Source organism: Melospiza melodia, chromosome 23, assembly GCF_035770615.1.
Source record: "Melospiza melodia melodia isolate bMelMel2 chromosome 23, bMelMel2.pri, whole genome shotgun sequence".
In the NCBI taxonomy this organism is placed as follows: domain Eukaryota; kingdom Metazoa; phylum Chordata; class Aves; order Passeriformes; family Passerellidae; genus Melospiza; species Melospiza melodia.
The window spans coordinates 9,579,548-9,605,184 of record NC_086216.1 but is presented as its reverse complement, the minus strand read 5'-3'; the positions used below and the strand labels follow the sequence as shown (position 1 = coordinate 9,605,184).

At 48.4% G+C, this 25,637-nt stretch overlaps 1 protein-coding gene across 2 annotated transcripts in view; it reads left to right on the top strand.

Moving 5' to 3' along the window:
* The window catches only part of XPO7 (exportin 7), a 62,762-nt gene that overhangs the window by 35,581 nt on the left and 1,544 nt on the right, over positions 1-25,637 (top strand). For both annotated transcript variants that reach the window (XM_063175402.1, XM_063175401.1), the window contains exons 16-27: positions 3,117-3,197; positions 4,354-4,417; positions 6,138-6,246; positions 7,320-7,426; positions 8,740-8,828; positions 11,066-11,173; positions 15,234-15,316; positions 16,665-16,879; positions 18,172-18,310; positions 20,092-20,252; positions 21,893-21,991; positions 22,793-22,920. In XM_063175402.1, the coding sequence (XP_063031472.1) occupies positions 3,117-3,197; positions 4,354-4,417; positions 6,138-6,246; positions 7,320-7,426; positions 8,740-8,828; positions 11,066-11,173; positions 15,234-15,316; positions 16,665-16,879; positions 18,172-18,310; positions 20,092-20,252; positions 21,893-21,991; positions 22,793-22,920 (1,383 nt within the window). The remainder of the gene's footprint in view (positions 1-3,116; positions 3,198-4,353; positions 4,418-6,137; positions 6,247-7,319; positions 7,427-8,739; positions 8,829-11,065; positions 11,174-15,233; positions 15,317-16,664; positions 16,880-18,171; positions 18,311-20,091; positions 20,253-21,892; positions 21,992-22,792; positions 22,921-25,637) is intronic.

Genomic DNA, 25,637 nt, shown 5'->3' with positions numbered 1-25,637 from the left:
GTGCAGCCAATCCCACAGAATTTCAAGAGCCTGGAATCCCACAGAATTCCAAGTGTAGTCTGGGAATCACACAGGATTCCTGATGTAACCAAACCCAGAGAATCCCAGGGGCCTGGAATCCCAGAAATCCCAGGTCTGACCAATCCCACAGAAATTCCAAGTGTAACCAATCCCACAGAATTTCAAGGGCCTGGAATCCCTCAGAATTCCAGGTTGCATCCAATCCCAGAAATGCCAGATGTAACCAATCCCACAGAATTCCAAGGGCCTGGAATCCCACAGAATTCTAGGTGCTGCCAATCCCAGAAATTCCAGATGCAGCCAATCCCAGAAATTCCAGGTGTAACCCAGGATCCCACAGAATTCCAGGAGCCTGGAATCCCTCAGAATTCCAGGTTGCGTCCAATCCCAGAAATTCCAGTGCAGCCAATCCCACAAAATACCACCAGTAGCCTGGGATCCCACAGAATTCCAGGTGCTGCCAATCCCAGAAATTTGAGATGTAACCCAATCCCACAGATTTCCAGGTGCACCCAATCCCACAGAATTTCAAGGGCCTGCAATCCCTCAGAATTCCAGGTTGCATCCAATCCCAGAAATTCCAGATGTAACCAATCCCACAGAATTCCAAGGGCAGCCAATCCCACAGAATCCCAGAGAATTCCAGGTGTAGCCAATCCCAGAAATTCCAGGTATAACCAATCCCTCAGAGTTTCAAGGGCCTGGAATCCCTCAGAATTCCGTGTGGAGCCAATCCTAGAAATTCCAGGTGTAACCAGTCCCCACAGAATTCCAGGTGGAGGCAATCCCAGAAATTCCAAATGCAGCCAATCCCACAGAATTCCAGGTGTAACCTGGGATCCCACAGAATTCCAGGAGCCTGGAATCCCTCAGAATTCCAGGGTGCATCCAATCCCAGAAATTCCAGGTGCATCCAATCCCACAGAAATTCCAGCTGTAACCAATCCCCACAGAATTCCAGGTGTAGGCAATCCCAGAAATTCCAGTGCAGCCAATCCCACAAAATACCACCAGTAACCTGGGATCCCACAGAATTCCAGGTGTAACCAGTCCCACGGAATTCCAGGTGCTGCCAATCCCAGAAATTTGAGATGTAACCAATCCCACAGAATTTCAAGGGCCTGGAATCCCTCAGAATTCCATGTGGAGCCAATCCCAGAAATTCCAGGTGCAGCCAATCCCAGAAATTCCAGCTGTAGCCAATCCCACAGAAATTCCAGATGTAACCAATCCCCACAGAATTCCAGGTGCTGCCAATCCCAGAAATTTGAGATGTAACCCAATCCCACAGATTTCCAGGTGCACCCAATCCCACAGAATTTCAAGGGCCTGCAATCCCTCAGAATTCCAGGTTGCATCCAATCCCAGAAATTCCAGATGTAACCAATCCCACAGAATTCCAAGGGCAGCCAATCCCACAGAATCCCAGAGAATTCCAGGTGTAGCCAATCCCAGAAATTCCAGGTATAACCAATCCCTCAGAGTTTCAAGGGCCTGGAATCCCTCAGAATTCCGTGTGGAGCCAATCCTAGAAATTCCAGGTGTAACCAGTCCCCACAGAATTCCAGGTGGAGGCAATCCCAGAAATTCCAAATGCAGCCAATCCCACAGAATTCCAGGTGTAACCTGGGATCCCACAGAATTCCAGGAGCCTGGAATCCCTCAGAATTCCAGGGTGCATCCAATCCCAGAAATTCCAGGTGCATCCAATCCCACAGAAATTCCAGCTGTAACCAATCCCCACAGAATTCCAGGTGTAGGCAATCCCAGAAATTCCAGTGCAGCCAATCCCACAAAATACCACCAGTAACCTGGGATCCCACAGAATTCCAGGTGTAACCAGTCCCACGGAATTCCAGGTGCTGCCAATCCCAGAAATTTGAGATGTAACCAATCCCACAGAATTTCAAGGGCCTGGAATCCCTCAGAATTCCATGTGGAGCCAATCCCAGAAATTCCAGGTGCAGCCAATCCCAGAAATTCCAGCTGTAGCCAATCCCACAGAAATTCCAGATGTAACCAATCCCCACAGAATTCCAGGTGCTGCCAATCCCAGAAATTTGAGATGTAACCCAATCCCACAGATTTCCAGGTGCACCCAATCCCACAGAATTTCAAGGGCCTGGAATCCCTCAGAATCCCATGTGGAGCCAATCCCAGAAATTCCAGCTGCAGCCAATCCCACAGAAATTCCAGATGTAACCAATCCCCACAGAATTCCAGGTGTACCCTAGGATTCCACAATTCCAGGTGCAGCCAATCCCAGAAATTCCAGGTGTAACCAATCCCACAGAATTCCAAGGGCAGCCAATCCCAGAAATTCCAGGTGTATCCTGGGTTCCCACAGAATCCCAGGTGGAGCCAATCCCAGAAGTTCCAGTGCAGCCAATCCCACAGAATTCCAAGGGCCTGGAATCCCACAGAATTCCAGGTTGCATCCAATCCCAGAAATTCCAGATGTAACCAATCCCACAGAATTCCAGATGTAGCAAATCCCAGAGAATTCCAAGGGCCTGGAATCCCTCAGAATTCCAAGTGTAACCAATCCCAGGTGCTGCCAGTCCCACAGAATTCCATGTGCAACCATTCCCAGAAATTCCAGAGGCAGCCAATCCCAGAAATTCCAGGTGCAACCAATCCCACAGAATTCCAAGGGCAGCCAATCCCAGAAATTCCAGGTGTATCCTGGGATCCCACAATTCCAGATGCAGCCAATCCCAGAAATTCCAGATGTATCCTGGGATCCCACAGAATCCCAGGTGCAGCCAATCCCAGAAATTCCAGGTGTAGCCAATCCCAGAAATTCCAGGTGCAGCCAATCCCAGAAATTCCAGGTATAACCAATCTCACAGAATCCCAAGGGCAGCCAATCCCAGAAATTCCAGGTGCAACCAATCCCACAGAATCCCAGGTCTATCCTGGGATCCAGGATTTCCACAGGACAATTTTCCCAGCCAAACACGATCCTGATGATTTCACTCCCAAATTTTACGCCCTGTGCTGTTGGGAGACGAGGAAATCAACCACAATTCCCAGAAAAATCCTGGGAAAAAAAATCCCATAAAATCCCTCTGATCCATGTTTTTCCTTCCCAGCATCACCAACCTGAAGTACTGGGGCCGCTGCGAGCCGATCACCTCCAAGACCCTGCAGCTGCTCAACGACCTCTCCATTGGATATCCTTTTGGGAAGGGCTCCCAAATCCTTGGGAAAAGCCACCCAGAAGTTCTGCTGCAATGGGAGCAGCCCCACATTCCTGGTTTTCCCCCGGATTTTTTGGGAATGAGGGGGGAGAGGAGGCCGGGATGAGGCTCGTGGGGGGTGTTGATTTTTGGTTATATTTGGGTCAGAATTCATTTGGAGTTGAGCTTCCACAGGTAGGTTGCAGTTTTGTCTTCTGGTTTTCCAGGAATTCCACAAGTTTTAGGAATTCCGGAGGTTTCAGGGATCCCACAAGTTCCAGGAATTCCAGAGGTTTCAGGGATCCCACAAGTTCCAGGAATTCCAGAGGTTTCAGGGATCCCACAAGTTCCAGGAATTCCAGAGGTTTCAGGAATTCCACAAGTTCCTGGGTTTTTTCCCCCCCACACCAAGAGTTGCACAATTTGGGTTATCCTTGGCACAAGCAGAAGAGAATTCCCAATTTATTGAGAACCAGACAGAATTCCCAATTTCTGAGTAATCCAGCCCCAATCCCAGTTTTCCAGCCTGGCTCTGGAAGTGTTTCCCAGGAATTCCAGATTTCCCAGGAATTCCACAACTTCCAGACCCTGAGTTTTCCCCATGACATCTTCCCAAGCCGAGATTTGCAAAATTTGGATTATCCTTGGAAAAAAACAAAAAATTCCCAATTTCTGAGTAATCCAGCCCCAATCCCATTTTTCCAGCCTGTCCCTGGAAGTGATTTGCCAGGAATTCCAGAATTTCCAGGAATTCCACTACTTCCAGACCTCGAGTTTTCCCTCAGGACGTCTCCCCAAGCCGAGATCTACAAAATTTGTATTATCCTTAGAAAAAACCATAAATTTCCCAATTTCTGAGTAATCCAGCCCAATCCCACTTTTCCAGCCTGTCCCTGGAAGTGTTTCCCAGGAATTCCAGAATTTCCAGGAATTCCACAATTCCAGACCTCGAATTTTTCCTCAGGACGTCTCCCCAAGCCGAGATCTACAAAATTTGTATTATCCTTAGAAAAAACCCCTAAATTTCCCAATTCCTGAATAAACCTGCCCCACTCCAATTTTTCCCAGCCTTTCCCTGGAAAAATCCCACGGATTTTTCCTGGAATTCCAGCAATTCCAGGGGTTGTGTCTCTTCCTTGACGCCCTGCACGTACAGCAGCGTGCGGAAGCTGGTGAAGCTCAGCGCCGTGCAGTTCATGCTCAACAATCACACGGTGAGCTCCCTCCTTCCCCAACAAAATTCCCAGCAAAATTCCATCCTGGATCCCCTCTGGAATTCCATCTCCCTCCCTGGGTTTCTGCAGTGCTGGAGGAACCTCTGGAAAATTGGGGTTTTTTTGGTTTTTTTTTTTTGGTGGAATATTTTGGTTTTTTAGGGGTGTGGCGTTTGGTGGCGCTTCGCATTCCCGAAGATTTTTGCTCTCCATGAAATCCAAGCTCATTCCATGAAAATTCCCAGTGTGGGATCGTGGCAGGGTTGGATTTGAGTCCTTTCCAACCTGAAGCATTCCAAGATTCCATTCAATGCTGATCCCAACCCCAGCAGCATTTCCAGAGGGTTTGCAATCCTGGAGTTCAGGGATGATTTCCAGGAGGTTTTCCTGGAATTCCTGGAGTTCCCAAAATGTTTTCCAGGCATCCCTGGAATTAAGGGAGGTTTTCCAGGCAATTCCTGGAATGTTTTCCCTGCATTCCTGGAGTTCAGGGATGATTTCCAGGAGGTTTTCCTGGAATTCCTGGAGTTCAGGGATGTTTTCCAGGAGTTCCCAAAATGTTTTCCAGGCAATTCCTGGAATTAAGGGAGGTTTTCCAGGCAATTCCAGGAATGTTTTCCCTGCATTCCTGGAGTTCGGGGATTATTTCCAGGATGTTCTCCAGGCATTCCTGGAATTAAAGGAGGATTTTCAGGAATTCCTGGGGTTCAGGGAGGTTTTTCAGGTGTTTCCAATGGAGGTTTTCCAGGCATTTCCAGGAATGTTTTCCTGGCATTCTTAGAGTTCAGGGATAATTTCCAGGCATTTCCAAGAATTCCTGGAGTTCCCAAAATGTTTTCCAGGCATTCCTGGAATTAAAGGAGGTTTTCCAGGCAATTCCTGGAATGTTTTCCCTGCATTCTTTGAGTTCAGGGATCATTTCCAGGCATTTCCAAGAATTCCTGGAGTTCCCAAAATGTTTTCCAGGCATCCCTGGAATTAAGGGAGATTTTCCAGGCAATTCCAGGAATGTTTTCCCTGCATTCCTGGAGTTCAGGGATGATTCCCAGGAATTCCTGGAGTTCTCATAATGTTTTTCAGGCATTCCTGGAATTAAGGGAGATTTTCCAGGCAATTCCTGGAATGTTTCCCAGGAATTCCTGGAGTTTCCAGGATGTTTTCCAGGCATTCCTGGAATTAAAGGAGGTTTTCCAGGCAATTCCTGGAATGTTTTCTTGGCATTCTTGGAGTTTATGGAGGATTTCCAGAAATTCCTGGAGTTGCCAGGATGTTTTCCAAGCATTGCCAGGGATGTTCTCCAGGCATTCCAAGGGATTTCAGCCCCAATTCCCAACCAGGAATTACATTTTTTTTCCATGGAAAACAACCAGCAATCAACCTGAAGGATTCCTACCCCAGAATTCCTGGAATTCCCTTGGGAAATTCAGCAGGAGGGAGAAAATTGGGCTTTGCAGCTCCTGCTGGCTCTGGGAATGCTGCAGGCTCCAGAATTCCATCATTCCACCAAACCCAGTGAATTTTTTGGGATTCTGGATGCTCAGGATCCACCTCAAGCTTGGAAAAACAAACCCTTGAGGATTTCTCTATTTCCCACCAGATTTTCCCCACTTTTTCTCTGGAAAAATAGTAGGAAAAATCCCCTTTTCCACGTGGGAATTTTTTTTTTCCTGGAGCTCTTCCCTCCTGACCTCATCCTAATTTTTTTTTTTTCCTTTTCCAGAGCGAGCACTTTTCCTTCCTGGGCATCAACAACCAGTCCAACCTGACGGACATGCGCTGCCGCACCACCTTCTACACGGCCCTGGGGCGGCTCCTCATGGTGGATTTAGGTATTTTGGTGGTTTTTCCTGGGAATTCCCGCTGAATTCCAGCTTTTGGGAAGTGGATTTTGGGATTTAGGGAGGTGGAGATTCACCAGGTTAAAGGAAGTTGGGGTGGGGAAATGGAAAATCGGGAATTGGGGTCGGTGAGGGGAATTATCCCGTAAAAAATTGAGGGGGAAATTTTCACGTCGCGCCAAAAGTTGGGGGAAAATTTTTCCATCCCAAAACTGGGGATTGAAATCCCAATAAGATTTGGGGTCAGTTTGCCATCCCAACGAGATTTGGGGATAAATTTTCCCTGGATTTTCCCATGTTTTTGCAGGGGAGGACAAGCATCAGTAGAAGCAGTTAATGGGGGGGTTTTTCCATGATTTCCCATGGATTTTTCCATGTTCTCCCATGGATTTTTCCATGTTTCCCATGGATTTTTCCATGATTTCCCATGGATTTTTCTATGTTTTCCCATGGATTTTTCGTGTTTTCCCATGATTTTCACATGGATTTCTCCATGTATTTCCTGCTTTTCCAGAGGAGGATGAGGATCAATACGAGCAGTTCATGGGGAATTTCCCATGTTTTTCCATGGATTTTTCCACAGATTTTTCCATGTTTTCCATGGATTTTTCCCTGTTTTCCAGGAGAAGATGAGGATCAGTACAAGCAGTTCATGGGGGATTTTCCCATGGATGTTTCCCCATGGATTTCTCATGTTTTTCCACTGTTCTTTTCCATGTTTTCCCATATTTTTAATGATTTTTCCATGTTTTTTCCATGTTTCCCATGGGTTTTTCCATGGATCTTTCCCTGTTTTCCAGGGGAGGATGAGGATCAGTCTGAGCAGTTCATGAGGGATTTTCCCATGTTTTTTCCATGTTTTTTCCATGTTTTTTCCCTGTTTTCCAGGGGAGGATGAGGATCAGTCTGAGCAGTTCATGAGTGATTTTCCCATGTTTTTTCCATGTTTTTTCCATGTTTTTTCCCTGTTTTCCAGGGGAGGATGAGGATCAGTCTGAGCAGTTCATGAGTGATTTTCCCATGTTTTTTCCATGTTTTTTCCATGTTTTTTCCCTGTTTTCCAGGGGAGGATGAGGATCAGTACGAGCAGTTCATGCTGCCCCTCACCGCTGCCTTCGAGACCGTGGCTCAGATGTTCAGCACCAACTCCTTCAACGAGCAGGAGGCCAAGGTCAGCCAGGCCCAATTCCCATTTTCCTGCTTTTCCTGGGATCTTTTCCGTGGGATTTGGGGGTTTTGGGGCAGGCAGGGGGAGCAGGGAGCTGTTCCAGCTTTTCTGGGAGAAAAGCTGGAATGGTGGGAGCTGGCCAGGAGGGAACTGGGATCAGTTTAATGGGAATTTGGGTTCCTGAGTCCATTGGGATCAGTTTAGTGGGAATTGGGCAACCTGAATCCATTGGGATCAGTTTAGTGGGAATTGGGGACCTGAATTCATTTGGATCAGTTTAATGGGAATTGGGATCAGTTTAATGGGAATTGGGATGCCTGAATCCCTTGGGATCAGTTTAGTGGGAATTGGGGGTGCCTGAGTCCTTTAGGATCAGTTTAATGGGATTTGGGATCAGTTTGATAGCAATTGGGGATTCCTTAATCCCTTGGGATGGGTCCAGAAGGAATTGGGATCACTTTATTGGGAATTGGGATGCCTGAATCCTTTGGGATCAGTTTAATGGGAATTGGGATCAGTTTAATGGGAATTGGGATGCCTGAATCCCTTGGGATCATTTTAATGGGAATTTGGGTTCCTGAATCCCTTGGGATCAGTTTAGTGGGAATTGGGATGCCTGAATCTCTTGGCATCAGTTTAGTGGGAATTGGGGTCAGTTTGATGGGAAGTGGGGGTGCCTGAATCCCTTGGGATGGGTCCAGAAGGAATTGGGATCACTTTAATGGGAATTGGGATGCCTGAATCCCTTGGGATCAGTTTAGTGGGAATTGGGGTCAGTTTAATGGGAATTTTGGTTCCCGAATCCCTTGGGATCAGTTTAATGGGAATTAGGGGTGCCTGAATCCCTTGGGATCATTTTAATGGGAATTTGGGTTCCCGAATCCCTTGGGATCAGTTTAGTGGGAATTGGGGGTGCCTGAGTCCTTTAGGATCAGTTTAATGGGAATTGGGATCAGTTTGATAGGAATTGGGGATTCCTTAATCCCTTGGGATTGGTCCAGAGGGAATTGGGGGTTCCTGAATCTCTTGGCATCAGTTTAGTGGGAATTGGGGTCAGTTTAATGGGAATTGGGATGCTTGAATCCATTGGGATGGGTCCAGAAGGAATTGGGATCACTTTAATGGGAATTGGGGCTGCCTGAATCCCTTGGGATCAGTTTAGTGGAAATTGGGGGTGCCTGAATTTTACTGTTTTTTATTGTTCTATTTTATTCCATTCTTTCTTATATTTTCATTATATTTTTCTATTTTTTCTATTTTATTTTATTTTATTTTATTTTATTTTATTTTATTTTATTTCATTCCGTCCCGCGCAGCGCACGCTGGTGGGGTTGGTGCGGGACCTGCGGGGCATCGCCTTCGCCTTCAACGCCAAGACCAGCTTCATGATGCTCTTCGAGTGGATGTATCCTCATCCCAAACCCTGATCCTGATCCCAATCCTGATCCTGATCCCAAACCCTGGTCCCTGTCCTGGTCCCAGTCCTGGTCTCAAATCCTGATCCCAGTCCTGATCCTGATCCCAAATCCTGATCCCAGTCCTGATCCTAAATCCTGGTCCTGATCCCAATCCTGATCGCAAATCCCATCCCAAATCCTGATCCTGTCCCAAATCCTGATCCCAAATCCTGATTCCAATCCTGATCCTGATCCCAACCCTGATCCTGATTGTGATCCCAAATCCTGATCCCGATCCTGATCCAGATCCTGATCCCAAATCCTGATCCCAATCCTGATTCCAATATTGTTCCCATTCCAAATCCTGAATCCTGGTCCCAAATCCTGATCTCAAATCCTGATCCAAATTCTGATCCCAGTCCTGATCCCAAATTCTGATCCCAGTCCTGATCCCAAATCCTGATCCCAGTCCTGATCCCAAATCCTGAATCCTGGTTCCGAATCCTGATCCCAATCCTGATCCCATCCCAAATCCTGATCTCAAATCCTGATCCCATCCTCAGTCCTGATCCCAAATCCTGATCCTGATCCCATCCCAAATCCTGATTCCAGTTCTGATCCTGATCCCAAATCTTGATCCCATCCTCAATCCTGGTCCCAAATCCTGATCTCAAATCTTGATCCTCATCCCAAATCCTGATCCTGATCCTCATCCCAAATCCTGATCCCAATCCTGATCCCATCCCAAATCCTGATCCTGATCCCATCCTCAATCCTGATCCTAAATCCTGATCCCAAATCCTGATCCTGATCCCAAATCCTGATCCCATCCCAAATACTGATCCTAAATCCTGATCCCAAATCCTGATCCTGATCCCATCCTCAATCCTGATCCTAAATCCTGATCCCAGTTCTGATCCTGATCCCAAATCCTGATCCCATCCTCAATCCTGGTCCCAAATCCTGATCTCAAATCCTGATCCTCATCCCAAATCCTGATCCCAATACTGATCCCATCCCAAATCCCAATCCCGATCCCATCCTTAATCCTGATCCTAAATCCTGATCCCAAATCCTGATCCCATCCCAAATCCTGATCCCAGTTCTGATCCTGATCCCGTCCCAAATCCTGATCCCATCCTCAATCCTGATCCTAAATCCTGATCCCAAATCCTGATCCTGATCCCATCCCAAATCCTGATCCTAAATCCTGATCCCAAATCCTGATCCTGATCCTGTCCCAAATCCTGATCCCAACCCTGATCCTGATTGTGATCCCAAATCCTGATCCCGATCCTGATCCAAATCCTGATCCCAGTCCTGATCTGATCCCAAATCCTGATCCCAATCCTGATTCCAATATTGTTCCCATTCCAAATCCCGAATCCTGGTCCCAAATCCTGATCTCAAATCCTGATCCAAATTCTGATCCCAGTCCTGATCCCAAATCCTGATCCCAAATCCTGAATCCTGGTTCCGAATCCTGATCCCAAATCTTGATCCCATCCCAAATCCTGATCCTGTTCCCAAATCCTGATCCCAATCCTGATCCCATCCCAAATCCTGATCTCAAATCCTGATCCCATCCTCAGTCCTGATCCCAAATCCTGATCCTGATCCCATCCCAAATCCTGATTCCAGTTCTGATCCTGATCCCAAATCCTGATCCCATCCTCAATCCTGGTCCCAAATCCTGATCTCAAATCCTGATCCTCATCCCAAATCCTGATCCCAATACTGATCCCATCCCAAATCCCAATCCTGATCCCATCCTTAATCCTGATCCTAAATCCTGATCCCAAATCCTGATCCTGATCCCATCCCAAATCCTGATCCTAAATCCTGATCCCAAATCCTGATCCTGATCCTATCCCAAGTCCTGATCCCAAATCCTGATCCTGATCCCATCACAAATCCTGATCCTGATCCCATCCCAAATCCTGATCCCAAACCCTGATCCTGATCCCATCCCAAATCCTGATCCCAGTTCTGATCCTGATCCCAAATCCTGATCCCATCCCAAATCCTGATCCCAGAATGCCAGGAACTCTTTGTAAATCCCATTTCCCGCCATCCCACACCGATGATTTTTCCAGTATAAAACCCCACCAACAACAGCCCCAAAAACCCCCAAATTTCACCCTCACGTCCCCCTGCTCCCCTCCCTGCCCTGCTGCCCTCCTGCCCTCCCCCATTCCCGTGGGATTTCTGCCCTGGCAAAGCGGGAATTCCTTAATGGGCCCAGTTACCCCTCGTACATGCCCATCCTGCAGAGAGCCATCGAGCTCTGGTACCACGACCCCGCCTGCACCACGCCCGTGCTCAAACTCATGGCTGAGCTGGTCCACAACAGGTAGGAACTCCCAAAAATCCAGGATTCCCTGGAATTCTTGGCAGGGGTTGTTTCATCCCTCCCCGTGGGGTTGTTGTCCCCAAACCCCTCTTTTTTTTCCCCTAAATCCCCATTTTTTCCCCCATTTTTTCCCCATTTCCCCCCCATCAAATCCCCTCAAATTCCCATTTATAACAGGTAGGAGATTCCCAAAAATCCAGGATTCCATGGAATTCTGAGCCTTGGGAAGGGTTATTTCATCCCTCTCTGTGTGGTTGTTGCCCCCCCCAAATCCCCATTTTTTCCCCACTTCCCCCCCCATTTTCCCCTCAAATTCCCATTTATAACAGCTCAAGCTCATGGCTGAGCTGGTCCACAACAGGTAGGAGCTCCCAAAAATCCAGGATTCCCTGGAATTCTTGGCAGGGGTTGTTTCATCCCTCCCCGTGGGGTTGTTGCCACCAAAACCCTCTTTTTTTTTCCCTAAATCCCCATTTTTTCCCCATTTCCCCCCCATTAAATCCCCATTTTTGCCCCATTTTCCCGCCTAAATTCCCATTTATATCAGGCAGGAGATTCTCAAAAATCCAGGATTTCATGGAATTCTGCACCTTGGAAGCAGTTATTTCATCCCTCCCTGTGTGGTTGTTGCCCCCAAAACTCCTCTTTTTCTTCCCCCTAAATCCCCATTTTTTCCCCATTTCCTCCCCATCAAATCCCCATTTTTGCCCCATTTTCCCGCCTAAATTCCCATTTATATCAGGTGGGAGATTCCCAAAAATCCAGGATTCCCTGGAATTCTGAGCCTTGGGAGGGGTTATTTCATCCCTCTCTGTGTGGTTGTTGCCCCCCCCAAATCCCCATTTTTTCCCCCATTTTTTCCCCACTTCCCCCCCATTTTCCCCTCAAATTCCCATTTATAACAGCTCAAACTCATGGCTGAGCTGGTCCACAACAGGTAGGAGCTCCCAAAAATCCAGGATTCCCTGGAATTCTTGGCAGGGGTTGTTTCATCCCTCCCCGTGGGGTTGTTGCCCCCAAACCCCTCTTTTTTTTCCCCTAAATCCCCATTTTTTCCCCATTTTCCCCTCAAATTCCCATTTATATCAGGTAGGAGATTCCCAAAAATCCAGGATTCCCTGGAATTCTTGGCAGGGGTTGTTTCATCCCTCCCTGTGGGGTTGTTGCCCCCAAACCCCTCTTTTTTTTCCCCTAAATCCCCATTTTTTCCCCCATTTTTTCCCCATTTCCCCCCCATCAAATCCCCTCAAATTCCCATTTATAACAGGTAGGAGATTCCCAAAAATCCAGGATTCCATGGAATTCTGAGCCTTGGGAGGGGGTTATTTCATCCCTCTCTGTGTGGTTGTTGCCCCCCCCCAAATCCCCATTTTTTCCCCCATTTTTTCCCCATTTCCCCCCCATTAAATCCCCATTTTTGCCCCATTTTCCCCTCAAATTCCCATTTATAACAGGTAGGAGTTCCCAAAAATCCAGGATTCCCTGGAATTCTTGGCAGGGGTTGTTTCATCCCTCCCCGTGGGGTTGTTGCCACCAAAACCCTCTTTTTTTTTTTCCCTAAATCCCCATTTTTTCCCCATTTCCCCCCCATTAAATCCGCATTTTCCCGCCTAAATTCCCATTTATATCAGGTGGGAGATTCCCAAAAATCCAGGATTCCCTGGAATTCTGAGCCTTGGGAGGGGTTATTTCATCCCTCTCTGTGTGGTTGTTGCCCCCCCCAAATCCCCATTTTTTCCCCCATTTTTTCCCCATTTCCCCCCCCATTAAATCCGCATTTTCCCGCCTAAATTCCCATTTATATCAGGTGGGAGATTCCCAAAAATCCAGGATTCCCTGGAATTCTGAGCCTTGGGAGGGGTTATTTCATCCCTCTCTGTGGGGTTGTTGCCCCCCCCAAATCCCCATTTTTTCCCCACTTCCCCCCCCATTTTCCCCTCAAATTCCCATTTATAACAGCTCAAACTCATGGCTGAGCTGGTCCACAACAGGTAGGAGCTCCCAAAAATCCAGGATTCCCTGGAATTCTTGGCAGGGGTTGTTTCATCCCTCCCCGTGGGGTTGTTGCCCCCAAACCCCTCTTTTTTTTCCCCTAAATCCCCATTTTTTCCCCCATTTTTTCCCCATTTCCCCCCCCCCCCATCAAATCCCCATTTTTGCCCCATTTTCCCCTCAAATTCCCATTTATATCAGGTAGGAGATTCCCAAAAATCCAGGATTCCATGGAATTCTGAGCCTCGGCAGGGGTTATTTCATCTTTCCCTGTGTGATTGTTGCCCCCCAAATCCCCATTTTTTTCCCCAAATCCCCATTTTTTTCCCCATTTTCCCCCCCATTTTCCCCTCAAATTCCCATTTATAACAGCTCAAACTCATGGCTGAGCTGGTCCACAACAGGTAGGAGCTCCCAAAAATCCAGGATTCCCTGGAATTCTTGGCAGGGGTTGTTTCATCCCTCCCCGTGGGGTTGTTGCCCCAAACCCCTCTTTTTTTTCCCCTAAATCCCCATTTTTTCCCCATTTTCCCCTCAAATTCCCATTTATATCAGGTAGGAGATTCCCAAAAATCCAGGATTCCCTGGAATTCTTGGGAGGGGTTGTTTCATCCCTCCCCGTGGGGTTGTTGCCACCAAAACCCTCTTTTTTTTTCCCCTAAATCCCCATTTTTTCCCCCATTTTTTCCCCATTTCCCCCCCATCAAATCCCCTCAAATTCCCATTTATATCAGGTAGGAGATTCCCAAAAATCCAGGATTTCATGGAATTCTGCACCTTGGAAGCAGTTATTTCATCCCTCCCTGTGTGGTTGTTGCCCCCAAAACTCCTCTTTTTTTTCCCCTAAATCCCCATTTTTTTCCCCACTTCCTCCCCATTAAATCCCCATTTTTGCCCCATTTTCCCGCCTAAATTCCCATTTATATCAAGTGGGAGATTCCCAAAAATCCAGGATTCCCTGGAATTCTGAGCCTTGGGAAGGGTTATTTCATCCCTCTCTGTGTGGTTGTTGCCCCCCCCAGATCCCCATTTTTTCCCCCATTTTTTCCCTATTTCCCCCCCCATTAAATCCGCATTTTCCCGCCTAAATTCCCATTTGTATCAGGTAGGAGATTCCCAAAAATCCAGGATTCCCTGGAATTCTGAGCCTTGGGAGGGGTTATTTCATCCCTCTCTGTGTGGTTGTTGCTCCCCCCAAATCCCCATTTTTTCCCCACTTCCCCCCCCATTTTCCCCTCAAATTCCCATTTATAACAGCTCAAGCTCATGGCTGAGCTGGTCCACAACAGGTAGGAGCTCCCAAAAATCCAGGATTCCCTGGAATTCTTGGCAGGGGTTGTTTCATCCCTCCCTGTGGGGTTGTTGCCCCCAAAACTCCTCACGTTTTTCCCCAAATCCCCAATTTTCCACCATCAAATCCCTTTTTTTCCCCCCATTTCCCCCAAATCCCATTTTTTTCCCAAATCCCATTTTTCCTCCCAAACCCCGTTTATAACAGGTAGGAAATTCCCAAAAATTTGGGATTTCATTGAATTCTGCACTTTAGAAGGGGTTTAAAGCATGTTTAAATACCTGGGGGATCCAACCTTTCCTTGGACACTCCAGGGGCAGCCTGGACTCCTTTGGAAATTTCATCCCAGCCCCTCCCAGCCAGGAATTCCTTCCCAAAATCCCATCAAATTTCCCCTTTCCCAGTTTAAATCCATTCCCTGTGTCCTGTCCCTCCATCCCTTATCCCAAATCTTCTCCAGCTCTCCTGGAGCCCCTTTAGGCTCCGGAAAGGGCTCCAAGATTTCCTTGCATCCTTCCCTTTCCCCACCTTTCCTTGGACACTCCCACGGATATTTGGGAATTCCATCCCAGCCCCTCCTCACCCTCCCAGCCAGGAATTCCTTCCCAAAATCCCATCAAATTTCCCCTTTCCCAATTTAAATCCATTCCCTGTGTCCTGTCCCTCCATCCCTTATCCCAAATCCCTCTGCAGCTCTCCCGGAGCTCCTTCAGGCCCTGGAATGTTCTGGAAGTTCTCCCTGGGGTTTCCTCTGAGCATTCCCTGCTTTTCCTGCAGGTCCCAGCGGCTGCAGTTCGATGTCTCCTCTCCCAACGGGATCCTGCTCTTTCGGGAGACCAGCAAGATGATCACCACCTACGGTGAGGGCTCCTGGAGCTGCCTGGGGTGCACCCCTGGAAAAATCCCAGATAAATTCTGGATTTGTACTGGCTTCATCCTGGAAAAATCTTGGAAACATTCTGGGTTCATCCTGGAAACGTCCTGAAAAAATCCTGGATTTGTCCGTGGAAACATCCTGAAAAAATCGTGGGTTTGTCCGTGGAAACATCCTGGATTCATACATGGATAAATTCTGGTTTCATCCTGGATTAATCCATGGATAAATCCTGGATTCATCCTGGATTCGTCCATGGAAACATCCTGGATTCATCCATGGATAAATCCTGGATTCATCGTGGAAAAATCCTGGGTTCATCCTGAAAACATCCTGAAAAAATCCTGGATTCATCCATGGAAACGTCCAGAAAGCATCCTGGAAAAATCATGGATTCATCCATGGATAAATCCTGGATTCATACTGGGTTCATCCATGGATAAATCCTGGATTCATACTGGGTTCATCCATGGATTCATCCTGAAAAAATCCTGGATTTGTCCGTGGAAACATCCTGGATTCGTACATGGATAAATTCTGGTTTCATCCTGGATTAATCTATGGATAAATCCTGGGTTCATACTGGGTTCATCCTGGAAACAGCCATGGAAAAATCCTGGGTTCAAATCCATTCCAAGGGCTTTGAATTATTTGGAATTTGTGGCATCATGGAATGATTTGGGTTGGGATGTCTTTGGAGCCCCGGGGTGGGACGGGAGTGGTGATCCCGAGCCGGAATTCCCGCAGGGAATCGCATCCTGACGCTGGGCGAGGTGCCCAAGGACCAGGTGTAGGTGCTGAAGCTGAAGGGAACAGAATGGATTTGAAATCCCAACCAGTTTGGAATTCGTGGGATCATGGAATGGTTGGGGTTGGAATGGATTTGGAATCCCATCCCAATTCCCAGATTTGGGTTTGGAATGGATTTGAAATACCATCCCAATTCTCCCATTTCAGGTTGGATTTGGAATCCCATCCAGTTTGGAATTCGTGGGATCATGGAATGGTTGGGGTTGGAATGGATTTGAAATCCCATCCCAGTTCCCAGATTTTGGCTGGGAATGGATCTTAAATGCCATCCCAATTCCCCAGTTTCAGGTTGGAGTGGATTTGGAATCCCATCCAGTTTGTAATTCATGAGATCATGTAATAGTTTGAGTTGGAATGGATTTGGAATCCCATCCCAGTTCCCCAATTTTGGATTGGAGGGGATTCCAAATCCAAGGGATTTGAATTGTTTGGAATTCAAGGGGTCATGGAACAGATTGGGATGGAATGGCTTTGGAGCCCCGGGGCGGGACAGGAGTGGTGATCCCGAGCCGGAATTCCCGCAGGGAATCGCATCCTGACGCTGGGCGAGGTGCCCAAGGACCAGGTGTACGCGCTGAAGCTGAAGGGAATCTCCATCTGCTTCTCCATGCTGAAGGCGGCGCTCAGCGGCAGCTACGTCAACTTCGGCGTCTTCCGGCTCTACGGCGACGACGCGCTGGACAACGCGCTGCAGACCTTCATCAAGCTGCTGCTCTCCATCCCCCACAGCGACCTGCTGGTGAGGCTGCCCGCAATTCCGCCCTGGGAATTGGAATTCCAGCCCTGGGAATCCCAGTTTCATTCCTGGGAATCCCAGTTCCATCCCCAGAATTCCAGTTCCATCCTGGGAATCCCAGTTCTGTCCTGACAACTCCAGTTCCTTCCTGGGAATTCCAGTTCTGTCCTGGGAATTCCAGGTGCATCCTGGCAATCACAGTTCCATCCTGGGAATTGCATTTCCATCCTGGGAATTCCAGTTTCATCCCTGGGAATCCCAGTTCCTTCCTGGGAATTCCAGTTTCATTCCTGGGAATCCCAGTTCCATCCCCGGGGATCCCAGTTTCATTCCTGGAAATCCCAGTTCCATCCCCAGAATTCCAGTTCCATCCTGGGAATCCCAGTTCTGTCCTGGGGACTACAGTTCCTTCCTGGGAATCCCAGTTAGGTCCTGGGAATTCCAGGTGCATCCTGGCAATCACAGTTCCATCCTGGGAATTGCATTTCCATCCTGGGAATTCCAGTTTAATCCCTGGGAATCCCAGTTCCTTCCTGGGAATTCCAGTTTCATTCCTGGGAATCCCAGTTCCATCCCCGGGGATCCCAGTTTCATTCCTGGAAATCCCAGTTCCATCCCCAGAATTCCAGTTCCATCCTGGGAATCCCAGTTCTGTCCTGGGGACTACAGTTCCTTACTGGGAATTCCAGTTCTGTCCTGGGAATTCCAGGTGCATCCTGGCAATCACAGTTCCATCCCTGGGAGTTCCAATTCCATCCTGGGAATCCCAATTCCATCCTGGGACTTTCAGTTCCTTCCTGGAAATTCCAATTCCATCCCCAGAATTCCAGTTCTATCCTGGGAATTCCAATTGCATCCTGGGAATTGCAATTCCGTCCTGGGAATCCCAATTCCACCCTGGCAATTCCAGCTCTGTCCTGGGAATTCCAGTTCTATCCCTGGGAGTTCCAATTCCGTCCCTGGGAATCCCAATTCCGTCCTGGCAATTCCAATTCTATCCCTGGGAATTCCAGCTCCATCCTGGGAATCCTGATTCCATCCCCAGAATTCCAGTTCCATCCTGGGATTTCCAGTTTCATCCTGGGAATCCCAATTCCATCCTGGGAATTCCAACTCCGTCCTGGAAATCCAAATTCCATCCTGAGAATCCCAATTCCATCCTAGGAATTCAGTTCCATCCCTGGGAATTCCAGTTCTGTCCTGGGAATCCCAGTTCCATCCTGGGAATCCCAATCCCATCCCTGGGAATTCCAGTTCATTCCTGAGAATTGCAATTTTTCCTGCTTTTCCTTCAGGATTATCCCAAGCTCAGCCAATCCTACTATTCCCTGCTGGAAGTGCTCACCCAGGACCACATGAACTTCATCGCCAGCCTGGAGCCCCACGTCATCATGTACATCCTGTCCTCCATCTCTGAGGGCCTCACCGCGCTGGGTAACTCCTGCTGCTCCCTCCTGCCTTTCCTGGGATTTGGGGTGGGATTTTTCTGGGATTTGTAAAGAAGTCAGGGCTAAAAACCCCATTTTCCATGTGGGGATTTGAATTTTCCGTGTGGGGATTTGAATTTTCCATGTGGGGATTTCAATTTTCCGTGCAGGAATTTGAATTTTCCATGTGGGGATTTCAATTTTCCGTGCAGGAATTTGAATTTTCCGTGTGGGGATTTGAATTTTCCATGTGGGGATTTGAATTTTCCCTGTGAAGATTTGAATCTTCCACGTGGAGATGTGAATTTTCCGTGGGAATTTGAATTTCCATGTGGGGATTTGAAATTTCTGTGTGGGGATTTCAATTTTCCGTGTGGGGATTTGAATTTTCCGTGTGGGGATTTGAATTTCCATGTGGGGATTTGAAATTTCTGTGTGGGGATTTGAATTTTCCGTGTGGGGATTTGAATTTTCCGTGTGGGGATTTGAATTTTCCATGTGGGGATTTGAATTTTTCATGTGGCGATTTGAATTTTCCATGTGGGGATTTAAATTTCCATGTGGGGATTTGAAATTTCCGTGTGGGGATTTGAATTTTCCATGTGGAGATTTGAATTTTCCATGTGGGGATTTCAATTTTCCGTGTGGGGATTTGAATTTTCCATGTGGGGATTTGAAATTTCAGTGTGGGGATTTCAATTTTCTGTGTGGGGATTTGAATTTTACATGTGGCGATTTGAATTTTCCGTGCGGGAATTTGAATTTTCCATGCAGGGATTTGAATTTTCCGTGTGGGGATTTGAAATTTCCGTGTGGGGATTTGAATTTTCCATGTGGGGATTTGAAATTTCCGTGTGGGGATTTGAATTTTCCATGTGGGGATTTGAAATTTCCGTGTGGGGATTTCCATATGAGGGTTTGGAATTTGAAGCTGGGATTTGGAGAGTTTGGAGAAGTGGTTCCTTCACTGATCTCACCACAAATTAAAGGTTCTGGGAATTGTTGGAATTTTGGGATAGTTTGGGGTTAGAAAAGATTTCAGTCCAATCCCAGGGACACCTCCCACAATCCTGGATTATCCCAACCTGGCCTTGGATGCTTCCACTTTATTTTCCTCCAAAACCCCTTTTGTTCCCCATTTTTCAATTTTCCCTCCCAATGCCCCATTTTCCCCCCAAACCCTCTTTTTCTTTTCCATCCAAATCTCCATTTTTCCCCTATTTTTCTCCCATTTTTCCTCCATTTTTCCCCATTTCCCCTTCCCAACCACCTTTTTTTTCCCCCAAACCAACCCCATATTTTCCCTCATTTTTTCCCATTTCCCTCCTCTTCTTCCCCCCATCTTCCCCCCTATTTTCCTTTCCCAAACCTCCATCTTTTCCCCCAAACTTGTGGGGTTTTCCCCCAAACCCTCTTTTTTTTCTGTCCGAACCCCCCCATTTTCCCCAATTTTTCCCCCAATTTTTCCCCTTTTTTCCTCCATTTTTCCCCATTTTCCCTTCCTAACCGCCTATTTTTTCCCCCAAACCAACCCCATATTTTCCCTCATTTTTTCCCATTTCCCTCCTCTTTTTCCCCTCATCTTCCCCCCTATTTTCCCCCATTTTCCTTTCCCAAACCTCCATTTTTTCCCCCAAACTTGTGGGGTTTTCCCCCAAACCCTCTTTTTTCTGTCCAAATCCCCCCATTTTTCCCCCAATTTTTCCCCATTTTTTCCCCATTTTTCCCCCATTTTTTCCCATATTTTCCCTTCCCAAAACCTCTCATTTTTCCCCCGTTTTCCCTCAGACACCATGGTGTGCACGGGCTGCTGCTCCTGCCTGGACCACATCGTCACCTACCTGTTCAAGCAGCTCTCGCGCAGCACCAAGAAGAGATCGACGCCGCTGGCGCAGGAGAGCGATCGCTTCCTGCACATCATGCAGCAGCACCCCGAGATGATCCAGCAGGTCAGCCCCAGCACACCTGGGGGGGACAAAAATACACCTGGGGGGTAAAAAATACAACTGGGAGGGGGTAAAAAATGCACCTGGGGGGGTAAAAAATGCACCTGAGGGCTCAAAAATTACCTGGCGCACTCCAAAAACAACTGGAGAGGCCAAAATTCACCTGGGGGGCTCCAAAATGCACCTGGACATCTCAAAATACACCTAGGGGGCTCCAAAATACACCTAGAGAGCTCAGAAAATACCTGGGGGCTCCAAAATATACTTGGGAACACCAGAATACACCTGGGGAATCCAAAATACACCTGGGGGCTCCAAAATTCACCTGAGGGTTCCAAAAACAACTGGAGAGGCCAAAAATTCACCTGGGGGGCTCCAAAATGCACCTGTGGGGGGCTCTGAAATGCACCTGGAGAGCCCAAAAAAATACCTGGGAGCTCTAAAATACACTTGAGGGCTCCAAAAATACACCTGAGGGTTCCAAAATATACCTGGGGCCTCCAAAATACACCTGAGGGTTCCAAAATACACCTGGAGATCTCAAAATTCACCTGGGGGCTCCAAAATTCACCTGGAGATCTCAAAATACACCTGGGGGCTCCAAAATATACTTGGGAACACCAGAATACACCTGGGGAATCCAAAATACACCTGGGGGCTCCAAAAACAACTGGGGAGGTCAAAATTCACCTGAGGGTTCCAACATATGCCTGGGAGCTCCAAAATTTACCTGAGGGCTCTAAAAAACACCTGAGGAAGCCAAAAAATACCTGAGGGCTTCAAAATAACACCTGGAGAGCCCAAAAATCACCTGGTGCACTCCAAAAACAACTGGAGAGGCCAAAATTCACCTGGGGGGCTCCAAAATGCACCTGAGGGTTCCAAAATACACCTGGGGGTTCCAAAATATTCCTGGAGACTCTGAAAAACACCTGGAGAGCCCAAAAAACAACAGAGGAGCCCCAAAACCCACTGGGATTTATTGGCTGTCAGTGCTCAAAGCTCCAGAACCTTGAGTCTCCAGGAGAATTCCAGGAGAATCCCAAATCCCAGAGCGAGGAGGGAGCTGGGGTGGGATTTGGGGTGGGATTGGGATCCATGGGATGGGATGGAATGGGATCCTTGAGATCTTTGGGATCCATGGGATTGGGAGCCATGACATCAGTGGGATCCATGGGATAGGATGGGATCCATGGGATCTGCAGGATTGGGATAGGATTTGGGATCCATGAGATCCATGGGGTGGGATGGGATCCATGAGATCCATGGGGTCCATGGTATTGGGATGGGATGGGATTCGGGATCCATGAGATCCATGATAATGGGATGGAATGGGATTCCTGGCATTGGGATCCATGGGATGGGATTGGGATCCATGAGATCCATGGGGTGGGATGGGATCCATGAGATCCGTGGGGTCCATGAGATCCTTGGCGTCCATGGTATTGGGATGGGATGGGATGGGATTCGGGATCCATGAGATCCATGATAATGGGATGGAATGGGATTCCTGGCATTGGGATCCATGGGATGGGATTGGGATCCATGAGATCCATGATACTGGGATGGAATGGGATCCATGGCATTGGGATCCATGGGATGGGATGCAGGGGCTGCCTTTAACCCTTGGCTCCCCGTGCCAGATGCTCTCGACGGTGCTGAACATCATCATCTTCGAGGACTGCCGGAACCAGTGGTCCATGTCCCGGCCCCTGCTCGGCCTCATCCTGCTCAACGAGAAGGTGAGGGATCCATCCCAGCTGGAAAAGGCTGGGATGAGGGAGGAGAGCATTCCCAGAAAATCCTTGGAATGATCCCTTGGCCAGGAGAGCTCCTTTGGAATGATCCCATGGCCAGGATTATTCTTGGGATGATCTCATGGCCAGGATGGTCCTTGGAGTGATCCCATGGCCAGGATGATCCTTGGAGTGATCCCGTGGCCAGGAGAGCTCCTTGGAATGATCCTGTGGCCAGGATGATCCTTGAGATGATCCCATGGCCAGGGTGGTCCTTGGAATGATCTCATGGCCAGGATGATCCTTAGGATGATCCCATGGCCAGGAGAGCTCCTTGGGATCATCCCATGGCCAGGATGGTCCTTTGGATGATCCCATGGCCGGGATGATCCCATGGCCAGGATGATCCTTGGAATGATCCCATGGCCAGGATGATAATTGGGATGATCCCATGGCCAGGATGATCCTTGGAATGATCCCATGGCCAGGATGATAATTGGGATGATCCCATGGCCAGGATGGTCCTTGAGATGATCCCATGGCCAGGATGGTCTTTGGAATGATCCCATGGCCAGGAGAGCTCCTTGGGATAATCCTGTGGCCAGGATGATCCTTTGGATGATCCCACGGCCAGGATGGTCCCTGGAATGATTCCGTGGCCAGGAAAGTTCCTTGGAGCTGATCATTCCACCTCCACGCCTCACACCTTGGGGTGCTCCCTCCTCATCCCCAGCACCCCGAGGGGGCTGCGGCAATCCCAGATCCCGATCCCGTGGGAGTTAACCCCTCGCTGTCCTGCCCCCCCAGTACTTCTCGGACCTGCGGAACAGCATCGTGAACAGCCAGCCCCCGGAGAAGCAGCAGGCCATGCACCTGTGCTTCGAGAACCTCATGGAGGGCATCGAGCGCAACCTGCTCACCAAGAACCGCGACAGGTGGGAGCGGGAATGGGAACGGGAATGGGAACGGGAATGGGAACGGGAATGGGAACGGGAATGGGAACGGGAACGGGAACGGGAACGGGAACGGGAACGGGAATGGGAACGGGAATGGGAATGAGAACGGGAATGGGAACGGGAATGGGAACGGGAATGGGAACGGGAACGGGAACGGGAACGGGAACGGGAACGGGAATGGGAACGGGAATGGGAACGGGAATGGGAATGAGAATGGGAATGGGAACGGGAACGGGAACGGGAATGGGAATGGGAACGGGAACGGGAATGGGAATGGGAACGGGAACGGGAATGGGAACGGGAACCGGAATGGGAATGGGAATAGGAATGGGAATGGGAACGGGAATGGGAATGGGAACGGCGTTCCATGGGATGGGCCGGGGCAGGGCTTGGGCTGGGAGGCAGCCTGAATATCCACAGGTATTTCCCAGTGGCCGAGGGGGATCCAACCTGGCCTGGGACACTTCCAGGAATAGAACAGCCACAGCTCCTCTGGGAATTCCATCCCAGCCAGGAATTCCTTCCCCGTTATATTCCTTCCCCCCATTTCAGTTTGAGACTTCCCATGGGATTCCTTCATGGCTTCATGGTTGGAATGGTTTGGGTGGGAGGGGATCTTAAATGTCCACGGGTATTTCCCACCACAGCATCTGCTGTCCCAGGTTGATCCAAACTGGCCAGGGACACTTCCAGGAATAGAACAGACGCAGCTTCCCTGGGAATTCCTTCCCGGTATCCCCTTTCCAGTTTGAACCTTCCCATGGGATTCCTTCATTGGGCTTGCAATTGGAATCATGGAATGGTTTGGGTTGGAAGAGAGTTGAAATATCCATGAGCTGGGACTCATTCTGCTGTCCCAGAGTGCTCCAGCCTGGCCTGGGACACTTCCATGGATCATGGGGCAACCACAGATTTTCCTCTGGGAATTCCATCCCAGGCAGGAATTCTTTCCCAATAAAATCCCTTCATGGGAAGTGGTGGATCCCCATCCTTGGTGTGGAGACAGCGCCGGGCTCGGAGTTGTGGGGGAAACTGGTCTGAGACGGGCAGTTCATGGGATGGGGAATGGAGGAGTGGGGGAATCATGGAATGATGGAGTGATGGAATCATGGAAAGGTGGCATGATGGAATGGTGGAGTGATGGTTTGGTGGAATCATGGAATGATGGAATGGTGGAGTGATGGAATCATGGAATGGTGGCATGATGGAATGGTGGAGTGATGGTTTGGTGGAATCATGGAATGATGGAATGGTGGAGTGATGGAATCATGAAATGGTGGCATGATGGAATGGTGGAGTGATGGTTTGGTGGAATGATGGAATGGTGGAGTGATGGTATGGTGGAATCATGAAATGGTGGCATGATGGAATGGTGGAGTGATGGTATGGTGGAATCATGGAATGGTGGAATGATGGAGTGATGGAGCCATGGAATGATGGAGTGGTGGAATCATGGAGCCATGGAATGGTGGAATCATGAAGTGATGGAATGGTGGAATCATGGAATAGTGGAGTGGTGGAATCATGGAATGTGATGGAATGCTGGAATGGTGGAGTGGTGGAATGATGGAATAGTGGAATGTGATGGAATGCTGGAATCATGGAATGGTGGAGCCATGAAATCATGGAATGACAGAATGCTGGAATCATGGAACCACGGAGTGGTGGAATCGTGAAATGATGGAGTGATGGAATGGTGGAGTGATGGAATTATGGAATGATGGAACCATGGAATGATAGAACGATGGAGTGATGGAATGTGATGGAATCCTGGAATGACAGAATGGTGGAATGCTGGAATGGTGGAGTGGTGGAATGATGGAATCATGGAATGGTGGAGCCGTGAAATCATGGAATGACAGAATGCTGGAATCACGGAACCATGGAATGGTGGAATCGTGAAATGATGGAGTGATGGAATCATGGAATGATAGAATGCTGGCATGTGATGGAATGCTGGAATCATGGAACGCTGGAATGGTGGAATATGATGTAAAGTGATGGAATGTGATGGAATGATGGAGCGATGGAGTCATGGAATGATGGAGTGATGGAATGTGGTGGAATCCTGGAATGGTGGAGTGGTGGAATCATGGAATGTGATGGAATGCTGGAATCCTGGAATGCTGGAATGGTGGAGTGATGGAATGGGATGGAATGCTGGAATGATGGAACCACGGAATGGTGGAATCGTGAAATGATGGAATGCTGGAATCATGGAATGATGGAGTGATGGAATGATGGAATTATGGAATGATGGAATGCTGGCATGTGATGGAATGCTGGAATCACGGAACCATGGAATGCTGGAATCATGGAATGATGGAGTGATAGAATGGTGGAATGATGGAATTATGGAATGATGGAATGCTGGCATGTGATGGAATGCTGGAATCATGGAACACTGGAATGGTGGAATGTGATGGAATGCTGGAATGATGGAGCGATGGAATCATGGAATGATGGAGTGATGGAAGGTGATGGAATCCTGGAATGACAGAATGGTGGCATGATGGAATGGTGGAGCACTGGAATCGTGGAATTACAGAATGCTGGAGTGATGGAATGTGATGGAATCCTGGAATCATGAAATGGTGGAGCGATTGGAATGCTGGAACGAGGGAATGGCGGAATCATGGAGCAATGGAACGTGTTGGAATTCTGTCATGCTGGAACCTTCTCTCTCCTGTCCCACC